The sequence below is a fragment of the Malurus melanocephalus genome, unplaced genomic scaffold (assembly GCF_030028575.1).
Source record: "Malurus melanocephalus ecotype Western Australia unplaced genomic scaffold, MMel_1.1 scaffold_320, whole genome shotgun sequence".
Taxonomy (NCBI): domain Eukaryota; kingdom Metazoa; phylum Chordata; class Aves; order Passeriformes; family Maluridae; genus Malurus; species Malurus melanocephalus.
This window is the reverse complement of record NW_026623552.1, coordinates 139,306-156,119: the sequence shown is the minus strand read 5'-3', so window position 1 is coordinate 156,119 and position 16,814 is coordinate 139,306. Positions and strand designations below refer to the sequence as shown.

At 37.2% G+C, this 16,814-nt stretch overlaps 1 protein-coding gene across 2 annotated transcripts; it reads right to left on the bottom strand.

Annotated features, from left to right (window-relative positions):
* Positions 1 to 41: 41 nt before the first annotated feature.
* On the bottom strand, positions 42 to 16,778 carry CCNK (cyclin K). 2 transcript variants are annotated; one of them, XM_057377648.1, is made up of 11 exons: positions 16,606 to 16,778; positions 14,630 to 14,896; positions 13,539 to 13,620; positions 12,827 to 12,958; positions 11,929 to 12,034; positions 11,730 to 11,787; positions 9,744 to 9,913; positions 8,558 to 8,841; positions 4,551 to 4,584; positions 3,453 to 3,527; positions 42 to 1,349 (listed from the first exon to the last, which is right to left on the bottom strand). In XM_057377648.1, exons 2-11 carry the CDS (start codon positions 14,824 to 14,826, stop codon positions 727 to 729), a joined length of 1,761 nt encoding a protein of 586 aa, XP_057233631.1. In that variant the 5' UTR covers positions 14,827 to 14,896; positions 16,606 to 16,778; the 3' UTR covers positions 42 to 726. The 2 variants fall into 2 exon arrangements, with proteins under 2 accessions (XP_057233631.1, XP_057233632.1); XM_057377649.1 differs by lacking the exon at positions 16,606 to 16,778 and adding an exon at positions 16,386 to 16,406.
* Between the last annotated feature and the right edge of the window lie 36 nt (positions 16,779 to 16,814).

Genomic DNA, 16,814 nt, shown 5'->3' with positions numbered 1-16,814 from the left:
AATACGAAAAACCTGGAAATCCACTAAATTCAGAACCAATTTTATTTGGGTAGCRTGAACAAAGTAGTCCCATTTATAACTATGATGTACATCACAGTAGGCTGTTACATTCAGACTTCCACACTTAGAAAATATATATATTATGTACAGGAATTTGCAAATAGGTGTAAACATACAATATTTTAAGATACCAGTACATTCCAAACCAAAACTATCAGCAAGGCAAACACCTCAAAATTATTCCAGTCAGCTAGCATTCAGAATCTCTCTTAAATAAAGCAGCTTTTATGCTTGACATTGTGTTGTTTTACTTATTACTAAAAATGAAGTCTCTTATTATAGATCAAATAACATAGTATCCGGCTATTTTGATACTCAAAAATAGGCACTGATTTCTAGAAGGAAGTTTTCTTCTTACTGATATAATTGAGCCAATATGGCTGGTTTTGCTAGTACAAAGTAATCCAGTGCTGGAATAAGTCAAGACAATTTAAACTTAAGTCAAATGTATAAAGTTAGAATAGATACTGCAAAGCTGATTAAAATCTAGAAGCCTATATAACTCACCATAAACCATACTGCAAACAGATCAGCTAAATTTTCATTTAATCTCATTTCTTCATCTAAATTATACAGATTACCCTTCTCTTCATCTTTACAACGTAGGTTTTGGCTATCTACTCCTGCCTAATCAACATAAAGGTATATCGTGCAAATTACCTCATGCTATCTCATCCATGTAGCCCGTCCAAGTCCTGCTACAGGTGGCATACCAGGTGGTGGAATTGGAGGTGGTACAGGTGGYTGTCCACCTGGGGGAACAGTAGGAGGGGGGTAACTAGCTGGTGGCATTCCCAGCCCTGGAGGTGGATGAGGTGGTACTGCATGAGTTGGAGGCAGTCTTGGAGGTGGGAAATTAGGGTTGTATGTAGGTGGAGGAGGGTATCCAGGAGTAGGAGGTGGAATATTGGGTGGGGGGAAAGAAGCAGGGGGTGGGGGTGGAACTGGTGGTGGRGGGTTGGGAGGATAGACATGAGGATGATATGGTAGATGAGCTGGTGGTCCATACGCCGGTGGTAAAGCTCCGTATGTCGGTCCTTCTGTTTTCATCATTGACTGGAGACTTTGATAACCCTCCCCTGACATGTAAGAATTTGTAGTAGACATCCCTGTAATATAACTGGTGGGGGGTGGGGGCGGGGGACGATGTGGCAGAGGTGGAGGTTGATGTACTGGGGCAGGATGAGCAGGGGGAGGAATCTGGACCTTTGGCATATCTACTGAGTCCACAGTAGTAGATTGCTCTGGTTCTCCCATTGAAACTGCCGTTGTTAAAGGAGGCTTGCGCTCTGAAAAATAAAATGTCATTTATTTTTTTTAGGGATAGTGGCAAGAGCAGCTTCTGAATACTCCATATTTTTCTTCCAGTTTAATTAGCAAAAGAGAACTCAATTCTCTAAGTCTCTGAATGCCATACGATATCCAGTCAGACCTTCTCAAGWCACTAAAAACCAACTGAGCTGCCTATCAAAGCTTCAAGGTCAGCTTTTCTCATTCTAAAAGTTGAATTCATCTTTCTTATTACTATTTTTTTATAATTTAAATACTGTTGTATAATCAGCAGAATTAACAGACTGGATGGAGGGAATCACAACTAGTGGATTTAAAAAGTCATGGGATTCATGATACAAAATATCTTTAGTTCAGTGTTTCCATCTTCTTTATAGTCCAGGCCTCCTTTCTACCTCTGATAGTTCAGGAGGTGGTCTAGGATTACCCTCTGCACTTCACCTGCATCCCATATTGGGAAATATTATTTGAGAACACAGGCCAAAGTCCCAAGTTTTTACCACTGAGTGCTAAACCTCTTTACCAAAAAAAAAGAAGAAAAAAACCGGGATAAGTAAGAAGGACATGAAATCTGACCAACTTTGTTTCACTAATTAATTTCAGTAAACTCAATACCTGACACTGTGGAGAAGTTCATAAAAAAGTCAGCATTTTACAGAATTCTACTTAGCCATTTCTGGAAAGAGCATGCTTTAAGCTGTCTTTAAATAAGAATGGTTTTTATTCCCCCTCCTATTGCAGACCTTATAAAGYAACCTAATAGCAACCTCTCTGGTAAGAGAGAGTATTAAAATGACCAACAAAAATGAGTTTGGGACATCTTGACATTCATCTTGCTTGTATATATAAGCATCTAAAACACTGTTCACTAAGAAAAACTATTTAGAAGCAGATACAGGGCAGTCATTTCCAGTGGCATATTAAACTGTCACTGTTAAACAGAATTTGAGATAAATCTACCTCCTAGTATTTCTGTTCACTTGGAAAATATACATTCTTGGTTTTCACCTGATTTTTCCACATAGCTACCCTTTAAGGACTCTTCTGACARTGTTTCAGTCCTTATACAATACTTGTATAAGCAAACTCCAAGAGGAAAATTTCAGGTAACGAGGGAAATAAATCCATTACCTGCCTAAATAGGATTTTAACAGCAAAACTTTCCCCTAGGAAAGCCACATAATTAAATCACACAAGGTGGGTATGCTGGCTGTGGTACCCATGATTTCAGTGACTTCTAGGTCCTAAATTGTAGCAGGCAATAATTTCCTCATTTGCACATTTTCAGAACCATTCTGGATGCAAGATGTGCATTCAAGATTTAACAACTGAAGGAATAATGAGCATGGTATTTAGAAAAATTCCTTCATTCTTAATTAGATTTTAGCAAATGAGAAAAATGGTCCTACTATATTTCAGGGCACTGCTTTTCTCTCTTCTAGTTCCTTGTTAGAAGCTGTCATCTTACAGTTACATTGTAGACCACAGTCTGTGAAATATTTATGTCATATTTAAGGGTCACTGGAAGGACAGCTAATGCATCAAGGCACTGGAAGCACATTTTTACAACAGTATAGTTTATTTTGCAAACATAAGGCATGTGTGCAGTATTAATGTTCTCTGGCAGAAACAAGTCCTCTTTTGAGATACAGCAAAGAAAGTACCCCCCTTATCGTTTGGAAGTTGAACACCTGCAGAATACCTGTACTACAGAAATAATATGGAAAACTTCTACAGAACAGCTGAAAACTGCTCTAGTAATCTAATATRGCCTCTGCCATCCTTTTGAGATAAAGTCCCTTTTAGATTACTATTCACAACTAGTTTTAGTCTTCTAGGCCTTTAACAGTCACAGCTTTGYTTTGCCTTTATCCACCTAGTATAGTCTTATTTCCATCATTACTTTTTTACTTCTGTATGGAAAAGCCTGTGCTACTAAAATGAAATTCCCTCTAGAGCTTATCAACCTCACATTTTKACTTGCCAAGCTGATTAATCAAGGCAACAACCCCCTGCCCCTACACCACTACCTACCATCACCCGAATGAAAAACAAGGAAGTTAACAACAAGAATAAATGTGTTTCAGAAAATAAAAGCTTACCTGGAGGTGGATGTGCAGGAGGTATTGGTGGATGTGAAGTTTCAATTTTAGGAATTTTTGATGGTGGAGGTGGTTCTAAAAAACATTTTTCAGTTTGTGATTGGTTATTGCTCTGCAATATTTTGCAAATTCCAACTCTAGTCTCATGCTAATGATTATCAAATCACAATACACTATGCAAATACAGTGGAAATCCTATTTACCAGGTATGTTTAATAAAGAAAACTAAAATCAACACCTTTGTATGAAAAGGCASCATGTATCAAACACAAGTCTTCCAGAAGAACATACAAGTTCAACTGGTTTTGTAACTAGAGACAAACTGTCCCAATAAGAGTACACAAGTGAAGGTGAGCAAATCTATGTTTTCTAGCCCAAAACTTTCACTTGTAATTAGCTGAAACGGACCTCAGAAGAAGTTGAACTATGTTCTACTAGGGAAATGTGTCAGAAACCAAACAAAATGGCAATTGGACAGGAGAGGGGAGCGAGATGAGACAGCTCTCTGGAATCTATCTGCAGAGCTAGAGGGTAAGAAGTGCCAGACCTCCTTRGGAAGTACATCCTGGCTATCCTGAACTACTTTGTTCCAAAATAGCAAAATGAAGAAAAACTCCCAAAGAAACAAAAGAACCAGATACGATCRTGGAACTGAGTCTGCATTTAAGCTACACTATCTATTGACACAAAATGCCTTTTAGTGGTAGYCATGCCAACAACCAATAACAAACACTGCTGATTACCAATACACTGTTAGTGCAGCTATTTAATGACATGGTACAATCAGTCACTTCAMGACCTCACAGCTTGTAGAGGAACTACTCTGAAATGATGCACAGAGTTATACATTGAGAGCTGAGTACTTTAGCAAGTCTTGCTAGTTTTAAGGGACTCTTTGGGCACAGTTATAGTTAACTTTTTTCAAGTTTTGCAATTAGGAATATTTTCAAAACATTTATAGYATATATTTAAAGTACATTATCAGGATCAAAGTCGTTTAGAACAAGCCTGTAAGCAAGCAAAGTGCACATCAGCAGATCACTTATTCTGATTTAAAGAGTAAAATGGAAGCAACATGAATAAAATATTAATATTTACCTGCTGCCTTTGTTTCTTCTTTTGGAGATACAGCCTATTTGAAAAAAGAAAAAAAAAAAAGATTAAAATAAGACCATTGCAGTCAGTCTCTTCTCCCAGGTAACAAGTGACAGGTCAAGTGGAAATGGCCTCAAGTTGTTCCAAAGGAGGTTTAGATAAAATTTCTTCACAGAAAGGGTGTCAGGCACTGGAACAGGCTGCCCAGGGAAGTGGTTCAATCAACAGCCCTGTAGGTATTCAAAAGACATGTAGATGTGGCACTTGGGTGGTGGTTAGTGGTGGACTTGACAGTGGTCCATTAACGGTTGGAGCTGATGACCTTAAAGCTCTTTCCCAACCAAAATGCTTTTAATAGTCTCTTTAGACAAATGCAAGACAAACACTGAACAGAGTCAAATCACATTGGGAAAGTCCAGCTTAACTGGCAGAATGAAAAGACTGGAAAAATAGCAGATATTTCACATGCAGCATTTCCTGCTGTTCCCACTATTGAGTATTACAATTCATTTATTGTATTTATCATCCACTGCACATACGCCATGGTCCGGTACACTGCTCACTGAGCTGAAAACAAAAGGCTTGGCCTCTGTTCCCAATTCTGCTTTGACCTGTCACTCAACCTTTGCCAAAATCACTTCAGGCTCTTATGCTTTATTTACCAGGACAGGAGGGCAGTGAAAGTGTTGCACAGCGTAAAACATTTCAGAAGCCTTCAAATGGAAAGCATTGTATAAAATTCAAATGTTATGCCAGAAGAAAAATGTATGCACACTGAACAAAACCCACAAGCCCTCACATCATCCTTCTACTCATAACTTTTGGTTRGATTTTCTCTTGTTCTGTTGGTTGTTGTGGTTTTTCAAACAATCACAGATAAGGGAATAAGAAAAATCTTTCCACTGTGATGACTGCTTGATGGTCTCTGAGCAAAGCAGAGAAATTCAGTGAAATTTTAAGTACAACTGTATTTAAAATGAATGATGAAGGTCAGAGGTGTACAGAACATAKATTCTCTCTTAAATGAACAGGTTCTTTTAAGGAAATGTTTATTTTCTCTTTACAAACCATTTCTCTGTTCCCTTTACTTTCTACAGCAAGAATGGACACACAATTCAATCCAATGTGAACAGTAACTTTTCCTTAATTCTGATGGGTATTCTCAAAAATTTTGYTGTCTATTTTTTGTCTGCTTGAGGCAACCTCATTCGTATATTCCTTTGAMAGTCATTTCAATTTTCAAGACACCTTCCAGCTGCTAAGGGCAATCTTTATCTTCCCATTTCAAACACATGTACTTTTTTCCTAGTGATTCTCATGGACTCATCTGCTGCCTTCATTTTACTTGGGTGGTCTTTTCCTCATGTTCTAGCACTAAATTCCTTGCCTGTAAAACTGAATCAGCTCTCCCTRCCCTTTCAAATAGAAGCAAATCACTATTGTTGGATCTTTTCCAAAAATCACTCATTTTTGAAGTTTTGAAGTTGATCACTTCAGGTGAAGCAATTCAATTATCGTGCACTTGTTAATACTGAACAATGTTCAAAAAACAACATCAAGGTACACCATGAGAACAGAATAAGAAACTGGAGCAAAATAACTTGCGACAGAAAGAACAAACATTAATTTAAACTGTACTTATGCTGAATTAAAAAAAAAAAAAATCAAGCAGCAACAATTCTCTAATAATGGCAGCTGCTAAAATAGAGATGAGCATTTATTTGGTTGWACCACCTGCATTTTAGCTTGCATTGCCCCAGCCAGAACACCCGAGGGTCACAATAAATAATAATAAATAATCATTATTTATGGGCATGCTGATGGGTATTTAAACACTTCCAGGTGAATCCATATAATGGAACTGTTTCTTTACTGCTGTTTTGATGAGCAAYAAAATTATTCCCCTGAACAATTTCTAGTTTAATCCAACTGAAAATACTATGTACATCTAATGATTCACCAGTATATTTTTAGTGAAATCAACTGAAAATTCGAGTGCTCTTCACCACTAGAGATGTAGTGGATGTGCAGATGCTTTAGACATCTGGTCCGGATCTGTAAGTCATGGGCCAATGCCTCAGCTGCTTGAAAGCATCTTGGCTCAGTAGAAGGTAATGGAGTTATAAGAGTTCATGTAAATTGAAAATCTGGCCTCCAGAAACAAAGTGTATTTCTGTTCTGCACAAATCAAAGGAGAAGTCATGCAAAGGCCTATTTATAGAAGGAGGCAAAGATTTTAAGTAAGGTTTATGGTACATCTAACTGAAGAACATTTTAGAAGCACCAAGTAAATCTTTTGAACATCACATACGTTGTTCTCCCTGACAGTTTTCTGAAAAAAAGAAGAATTTCAGATCACCACATTTACTTTTCTCAAATTCATGCTGCTTGTGCTGTATTCCTAAAAACTCCTTTGAGTGACCCTTAGCTTTTTATTTGTTGTGACTGTCTACAGTGCATGTGTACTATTTGTTTCCTTGATTATTAGGTGATGGACCTCCAACTAATTTCATGAAAAGGTATGTTTCTCTAATGGCTTGACCAGAGGTGATTGTTTAGGAACAACAGATGTTATTCATGCAAAAGCAACACTTTTTTTCATGAGGTACTTCATTAACAAATAGGATGGGGCAAAATCAGWAATACTGTAAGGGTAGATCCTTTACATGAATGAATAAGCATTCACAAGTCAGAATCAGCTGGCACATATAGGAAGACCAAAATTGTTATTAATAATTTCTGATGTACCAAACTGCCCCAGGCATTTCTGCTAATAAAGAGAGACCCTACAGGACTAAAAACTCAAGCAGGATTTGTGCTGATAGTATAAAAAGTATGAAAATAAATACATAATACCTATAAAGAATTCTCACATTTTTCAAGCAAATTAACAATATTATTACCTTTCTATCCTGAACAACGCTAAAGTTCAGTGCAACAATTAAAAATTTCAGTGCAGGTCTTTTCCTCTAGCAGGCTCTATCTTGCACTTACAAGACCAAGGTTTTACAGAGTTACATTTTTGTCTCTTTAGGGAGGCTGCCATCAGGCTGCACTCTTCCAATTCCATTTCATTCTAATATTTGCTGCTTACTCTTGGGTTTTGGTTTGTTTGGTTTTTTTTTTTTTTTTTTTTTTTTTTTTTTTTTTTTTTTTTTTCAGTTTCTCCCCTGAGGTCAGTTCTCTGGTTTGGGCATCCTTAAATTACAAGATAGAGCAAAAGCTGTACAAAATTTATATCCTAAGTGGACTTGTTCCAATAATTGTACTTCTGGAAACGCTCCTYTTCCTCGTAAGTACATGAAAGGAGATTTGGGTAACACTTTAATGCTTTTTTTTTACCTTACAAGTGAAAAAAATCCCAAAATTTCAGATTAAAATCTGAAAGCTTCATTTGAACTTGATAGCTGTGGGAAAGTGCTCAGAGTACTTGTGACACTATCCAACTGCTAATGTATCTTCTTACTTTCAATTTTGAAGTCATAATAGAGACAAAGTGAGGCTTTAAAGCATGACGAATTTATAGGTTGCTACTGTTAAACGATTGTTTTACAAGACTTTTTTTTTCAAGAATTTGGACCTTATTTTAGGAGTCACTATTCTCTTTAATATTAGTCATCGAAGAGTCAAATGCCTTCATCAGCATTGTGCACATCTTTACATTCAGGTGTGGTACAAGAAACCCTCCCTAAATCAAACCTGCTTAATAGAGAAAACAGTGAAGTTTGATAGCACAGAACCACAAACACTGAGAACMTGAATAACTCATGTTGACACAAAAGCTTCTCCAGGGCTTTTGGCTCAAGCAGAATAAGAATGTGGAATGCCAGAACTGTAAAGGCTGTTTTGCATTAACAAAGTTGCCATATAACCAATGAAAATCTACTACACAAAATTAATTACAAGGCTCGTTCTTACAGCAAACACAAGTGTGCTGCACATTGTGGCCTTTAAATAAAATGGGCATCAGATCAGCCTGAAAATAAATTACAAGTTAAAGTTCAACTTACTGCTGGTCTTTTAATCTGTCTAGGAGGACTTGATTGGGGAGAGAGCTTTTTAGATTGCTGTGCTTGTGTTTGCTGCTGCTGCTGCTGTTGCTGTGCTGACTGCTGTGACTCTTTTTGCTGCTGTGTCTGGGATTGCTCTGAACTCTGGGATTGCTGTGACTGCTGTACCGTGGGTGCCTGGGGTGTAGATTGAAGAGGTGGTGGCTGCTGCAACTGATGAGGAGTATGATGAGGCATTTGCTGTTTTCCCTGTGAGTATAGATCCAGGATCTGATGACAGATATCTTAATAATAAAAGAAAAAAAAAATCCAAAGTATTATAACATTATAATGCACAAGTGTATATTAAACACAGTTTTATCAACTATGATTTTTACTGGACATCAGCTTTGGAAAAAATCATTGCAAATATTACTCAGTGTTATAATAAACRAAATGTTTTTTTAAAAACAGATGAATTTTCAATTTATACTTGCATTTCTGAGTTTCTTCTGTCTATCCTGAACACTATGTATATGTACTTGCACATCTTGCAGAAGAACACAGTGTCTTGGCAATAATACACTGTAAGCCATTATTGTGTGCCTGGAGAGCCAGGTAACTATGCTTACAGGACAGTAATACAGCAAGAAAGAAAGACTGTATGTTAAAACACACATGTCTAGTTAGATCAGTCAAAAAAGCTTTAGGAAACTGAATAAAGAACTAGTACCAAATTCTTCTTCCAACATCAGGAGCTAAAGGTCCCCCATAATCTGTTTGCCATTCATGGTTCGTCCAAAAACACCCTATCCTAGCATAATTTGGTCAATGAGATCAATGGGAAAACCACTGGAAATCATGCTCCATTAGTTCCAGTGCTTGTAAACACACTTATTTAAAATGGGGAGAAGGTAATCATTAAAAAAAAATAGAAAGCACATCATGACAATTCAGGCTAATTAGATGTGTTATAAACTAATCAAGCTGTAAAGCAAACATTGAATAAAAGACTAATCATGATGACTAAATACGCTTCTAAGCTAAGCCAGTACAAATTAAAACATCGCTAAGGCACAGCACATATGACCTGAGTTACATACTTAACACATGATTATTTTGATTAAAACTTAGATAAAAAGCTATCTGCATTTACTTATGACCTAGGCCACACAGTTAAAGAAATGTTGTGGTACAGTTTTCATACCTTCCAAAACATCAACAGGAACATCTTGGACAAACTGCTCCCACCATCGTCTGTACATTGGTTTGGATGTCCATTCCTGTATTTCAAACTTACACAAACGGCCTGCTAAGTACATAACTGCAACAGCTATGATCTCAGGCTCCCAYTGCAGGGACAGTGTAGTGCAGAGACTGCAACAGAAAATAAACCAAAACAAAACACAAGCCTGAAGATTACCTGATTGTCCAAGTGCACTTTAATATACAGCAGCTATAATTAACAGGGTATAAAATCCTACCACACTTTAACTTCTCAGGCAATTTCAATTAAGAGCCTTGTTAAATGAAAGAGTTTACAAAAGTAAACTATTTCTGGACTACCACCGTCATGAAATAAGGTCCCAAATCAGATTTTAGAGCTTCCAAATGTTTACCAATAAAATGTAAACAAATACTAAAAAAAAAAACCCCAAAGCCCCACAGAAGAGTCAACATATATTTGTAATGCAACTTGTCAAGCACAAGTTTTAGATCAAGATATAAAAGGTTATCTCTTGAACAGCCTTTATTAAAGCTAATGCTAAAATAATTTATAGTATTGGTATTATTGCTATTCTTGATATTAACTAATTTTCTGTCATAATCAGCATTACTATTTTAAATCAAGAAATATTTTTTCTGTTTTTTCTCCATAGGTTCTGTAACAATAATTTGCTTACAGAATTTTACATTCATCCAGCTGAATGTGAATTCACTGCAGCTRTATAAGAACTGAACCCCCTATTCTAAATGCCTGTAGTGCAAAGCACAGAATTATTTTCCCAGGATCCTAAAAAAAGAAAGTAAACTTCTAATATAGTGCTTATTAAGCAAATACAATAGAGCCTTTTCAGAAGAGAGATAATTATTATGCATGATTTGAAATCCCTCCAACTTCACACAAGTGTTTTCCTCAAGTGCATTTTAACTATTTATTTTTTTAAACTATTAAACACTATCTAATTCCAAGTACAATAGTGTCCAAACTTTGATGGACAAATTACAGTAGTCTGACAAACTTAACAGTGACAGTTGTGCCATAATTTTTTTTTACCTGTAAGATCATCACCAGCAAGACTGACAGCAAGTAAACATCTTTTGAGACCAACATTAATTTTGCTCAAAATTATTTAGAGAGTTTATGTGGTAACTACAGAATCTGAACCCACACAGGGCTAATTCAAATCAGGCACGTGATTAAAAATGCATCTCTATTTTTATGATATTTTACTGCTACAGGTATTAYTCAAAGCAAAGTATTCACAATTTCTGGACTGTAAGGCCACTTACACATTTTCTTAATGGTTTGCTATGGAAATAAAAAGTAACATTGAAGAGTTCTTAGTGAATTAACWTGCCCAGCTCTGCAAGACTAAAGTGTGCCAAGTTGTTTTGGTCAAGTTTCTTTCAACACCACATGAAAAGTGCTTCTACACATACTCCTGTTAATTGATGTGATCCTTACAAGTTCATTATTCAAGAAATTGTAAATCCAGTGCTAAAAACAGTATTCCTCAGTGAATTTAATGGTTATTTCACTAATAACAAAATATCACATTAAAAATATAATGACTAACATGATGGAATTGAAAAGTGACTTCTTTCTTTCTTTCAGAATGTGCCACATACCACAGATTTGGCAAGAAGCCAGCTTGTATCCTGGTRATCTGGAATTTGGTTCAGCCCTTTCAGACTGTAACTTTCTTTTTAATGTAGCACTAAATCAATACCACAGAATAGCAAAGGTCTTTCTGGCCCACTCCTATACTCATTCCTGATTCTGTCATCAATGGAAGTATCATCTTAATGATGGAAAGAAAAACTGAGGAATCAGGAAACCACRTAAACCAAGAAAACATGTAACAARCAGAAAAAAATTTCAAAGATTTGTCAAARAAATATCCAATCCCAGAACAAAGAAAGCAACAGTAACTATTACACTTTCAAAATGTTTCTAGATGTATCTTACCTGTCATTGACAAATGTCCATGCCATTTGAACCAGTTTTTGAATTTTATTTTTGTCTCCTRAAAAACAATCAGAAAAAAATTAAGACATAAAATTAGGAGGGACAAACAGCTGGAAACAGAATATTCTTGCACTGATAATATATARTAAGTTCTGGAAATCAATAACAGCCATTACTTGCTCACCCTGCAATATTTTACCTTTGAGTTGTTTGGCATACTTGAGAAGAAATTGGTATGGATGTTCCACTTGCAAATCAAACTTTATTGTTTGTAGTAAGATTCTTTCAAGCACCATCACTTCTTCCTATAGAGGGTTACAAAGTAACCACAGTATTATTTCTTCTTTTACTCACAAATATTTAACATCAGTACAGAGCATGACTACACAGCACCTCCAGGCAGCCATTTATCTCGAGGGAGAACAGAAATCTCTCCAACTTATAATGCTATTTTAAACCCGTACCTTTTCTTCACATTTATTTGACTGAGGACAGGGGATGTGGTGTTTAAAAGCCCTTTTCCTCTGCAGAGGAATGAACTGAACAAGACACAGCAGCATGAAAGTGCCAGATACACAAAAATCACGACAAAAATACAAGCTCTACCACATTTACCTCAGGTGTTTCAGGTTCTTCTGCTACTTAAAATAAGCAAATTTTAAGAGAAGCATAGTTTTTCTAAATCAACACTATAAACAAGAAACTTCTCAATACTTTTGAGATTTGGTTCCCTTACTTAAGATTTACTATTAGTTCATAAAATCCCATTCAGATCATTTATGATATATGTCTTGGTAACATTTCTTTATCTGGCTGAAATTACTCAAATTTACTTTAATTTGTAAAATAATACAGATTTACATGAAATAAAATGCAAACTTTTTATAAAAAGCAATTATTCCAGTATTCTCCCAAAGCAACTTGTATTAGGAAGAACTACATTCATAGCTACCTCTCCATATTACTCAGAAGAGCCATAAATGCATGCTGAATATCTAATCTAATTCAGAACAACTGAAAATCAGACAATGCTCTGTTGAATGTTACTTTGCCACAGTACAACAGGATGAAATAAATTTCAAGGTGAGTATTTTTACCTTTGGGTCATCTCCAAACTGCCCAAACTGTACATCATTTAGCAAACTACGAGCTGTTTTAATTATATCTTTACATTTCTTAGGTGTTTCTTCAACCTTTCCTGCTAGGAAGAGACAGCAGGCTCCTGTCACCTAAAAAAASGAAAGTTTTCAAAAAGTGGTCTGCATGTAGACATGCAATAGAGCATAGCATTATAAAAGCACTGGCAGTTTCCACTAACACTTCTGTAAAAGTCTCCCAGAAAAGACTTAATGAACATATTAATCTCTAATTTGAATATAGCATTGAACTTTTATTTTCTCARAAGAAAAATACAGAATTTGGAGGACTGTCCATTTTATACAACTTTATTTCAAAATCAGAAACCCAAGGTACAATTTGTCCTGGTTCAACACTGTCTGTTGAGCAGTTTTAAAACTGTATTACACTTCTWTTTTTCTTYTAGCTAATACTGGAGTGCCAGCACTACAGTAGATATTCTTTCCAAAGAACACTATCAGCAAGACATTACTGCAATGTTATTACACTTCCAAACATAAACACAAATGCATAAACAGGTAAGAACAATGAATTTTCAGCTGTAATAATTAAAAAACAAAATGCTAATTTTCCATCTTTCTGTGGTGAACAGCAGTAGTACCCTAGTGATTAATCACCATTTCAAATAGTCCACACAATCACTGAAAGGTCATCAATATTCTRAATACTTACATATCTTGGGAACTGTTTGAAGGAATGAAACATATAAAACCGATGGAAATAAATTATTCCGGTTGCTAAAGTATCATAATGTCTGTGGTGCAGATTAAGGACTTTCAAACAGCACATAAATTTAAAATCAAACATGCACAATGGATTCTGCTTTATCAATTACCTCAATAAGTTGCTGTTCAGTGAGAAGTTAGAAAACACTGCAAGTAAAACARGAGCTTTAGGAAAAAAAAGTCGCAAAAGCCCTTAAAGCTGGGTAAACATTCTGGTCAGGCCTAGATGCAGCTGATTCCTAAAGCATTTATTGTAAGTGTGCAAAGTCCTGATTGTATTTACAGGAGGATGCACATAAGGTCAGCTCCGTGTTGCACCRAACCTGCTTCAGCAAAGGTAAAAACCAGCAGAAGTTACACAAAGGAACAGAACAATTATCACTTCACATTCAAGTGCTAGAGTGGAGGAAGGTTGCTATTCACACCTACAAATGCAAACAAAAGCTGTGCATGCTCCCTACTCTTCACTTTAAGAAAAGTAAAGTTTGTCTTCACTGCACTTCATTAAAATTAGCTAAGRAGATTAAAGGAAGCACAGGAATTAGGAAGTAAAAGATTTAAGTGGCCATCTATGAGTGGGACTGTCAGAACTTATATACAAAATTGAAAATCCCAAACCAACGAAACAAAAAAAAAGCCACCAAAAACTAAGAGCGTGGAAGCAGAAGCTGGAAGCCTCAGAGGCACAGTCTGTAGGAAAATGAAGGAAAAATTCAAACTTTCAGAACTCATGTAGATTCATATAGTGAAACACTGAGTTTCAAAACAGACAAAAGTTACTCTTACTTGGAAAGTTTGTATCCTCTTACTTCCTTATTGCTAAAAAGGTTCAGTTGGAACATTTTTTATCCAATAAATGGATAAAAATTGTGTAGGAATACATTACATCAACAGGCATGTAAACACAAAAGTATTTTTAATTAATGATTAAGAAATGTTTGAACATGTACCTTGAGCACATGACATCTGTTATACATTTTATTCTGAAAGCTCACTATTCATAAAGACATTTCATACCAACATGAGGTTAAAGGATACAGCCCTAAACGTGTTCCCACATCGAATATGAATCTGGCCCCTTCCCTGCGGTATCGTGCCTCTGTAGCTGGATCAAGCCCCTCTAGTTGTGATGGTGTATGTGCCAAATCTTTCTTATCCCAGTACCAGCATGGCTTTGTATGGTCCAGGTTTGCCAAGTTTACAGAAGGGCTGGAATTTTCTTTATTCTCCTTCATTTATTAAAACAGAATTGTCCTTGCTTTTTAAGTTTTCAAAAATGAAGTCTTCAGAGAGTCACTTCAGGACCTTGAAGTAAAGACAAAAGAAATTCTTTAAAAATAGAGACCTGCCCCCTTCAGTTCCTGCTCAAAGAGGAGTAAAGAGAAATAGTGTTTAGCCTTGCCTGTTGGAAAGTATGCCCAAAGACAAGAAAAGAACTTTGCCTTTATCCTCCCCATATATTAGAAATACAATCAAAGAAAAAGCCATAGGTTATCCTTGCTATTACCTGTTTAATACAGAAACTTCAAGAATACATCTCCAACAATATCTGCTATTTCTTAGCAGAACAACTTCCATCTACTTTGTCCATGAAAGTAAGAAAATACAATTTAGTGATGGCTGCAAAAAGATTTGAAAAGTTCGGGGGATTAGCTGATTATTGCTAACTAGGAAAGCCATTAGTGAGGTGAGCRTGAATGGCCCCTCAAGTAACTGCCTCGTCTCAAGGATACTCTGAGCAGCAACCACTTGGCAGAAACTTTGTAATGTAATCTGCATTACTTAAAGAAAAAAATGTAACAAAAGCAGTATTCTTTCACATACCAAGATTAAGACAACCAGTGTGAGTTTGCAGGGTACGGTAGCATCTGAAATAATCCCCAAAACAAGGCAATTGAATACACTCCAAGAGTCTCCTACTTGCCTGTTTTTACTAGCCCTTTGTGTACATAGATGAAGATCGTGAAGCTCTGCAGGCACCTTTCTGGAGTTTGAATTATTACAGATGTTCAGTCATGCCTCAAAGAATGAAGACTTGCTGCTTCTATTTCTTTCAGGCATAAAACTATTCTGACTGTAATCCAACTAACTACAGATACTATGCACAGATTAATGCAGTCATCTGCAAAGGTTTGCATAATAAACAGCGATTARCATATGATTCAATATATTTGCTCTAAGCAAGAAACTCACAGGAAGACCCAAACTTAAAACTATTAAAATTAGATGTCACTTTTCGAGACGTTTCTCTTCCGAAAACGGAAGGATGATCACGTGAACGGCCAGGAAAACGATGCCGACAATCTGCACCTCGCCCACTTTCATAAAGTTTGTGTTTTTCGGAATAAATGAAACTGTCTTTCCCTCACGGTAGTTTTGGAACCACCTTCACAACTCGTGGTATAAGTCACAGATTTAAACTCTATCACCAAAAAAAAAAAAAGTAAACGGTTACTAAAAACTATTTCCAGAATCAACAAAAGCACGCCAGGCCACGACGACACATTCTCCTTATATTTACTATAAAGATGCTTCTTTTTACAGCTGTTAAGGTTCTTTTTCCTTACACGCTGTTTTGCTTTCTAACTTTCAAATAGCTTAGAAACCATTTAACACTAAAAGCGCCTGAAGCAACGAGATCTGCTTCTATAAAAGAGAGAAAAAAATTCCGAATACGGAAACAGGAACAAAAATCATGACCGCAAACATCCTAGATGAACCATCTCAAACGTCCCAATCCAGACCGCAAACGCCCGGAAATAATAACGAAAGTTTCCCCTGCTTTTTTACACACCTCATTAACCCGGAGGAGAGTTCCAGAGCTCGATGGCGGTTTTTCAATCCTTATCTAAAACGAACCCGCCGACCGCGACCGCTGCTGCGTTCCCTGCAGCCCCAACCCGGCYGGGGATGCTCAACTCCTCTCAAACCCGCCCGCCCGCCCGCCGTAGACGGGGCTGCCGGTGCCCGGGGAGGCGCTCGCTCCCACCCCGGCCTCCCCGCTCCCTCCCTACCTTCCCCAGACGGCGGCTGTAGGCGGCGGACGGCCCGGGCGGACCCCGCGCACTCTCAGGCCTCGCGGGGAGCGGGAGCCGCACCGGAGCGCGGGGCCTCTCAGCGACAGCGCGGCCTCCGCGCCCTGCGCGCCGCCATCTTGGGAGCCAGGCCAGGCCGCGCTACGTCATCACGTCGGAAAGGCGTCGAACGCGAGGACAGAACCCTC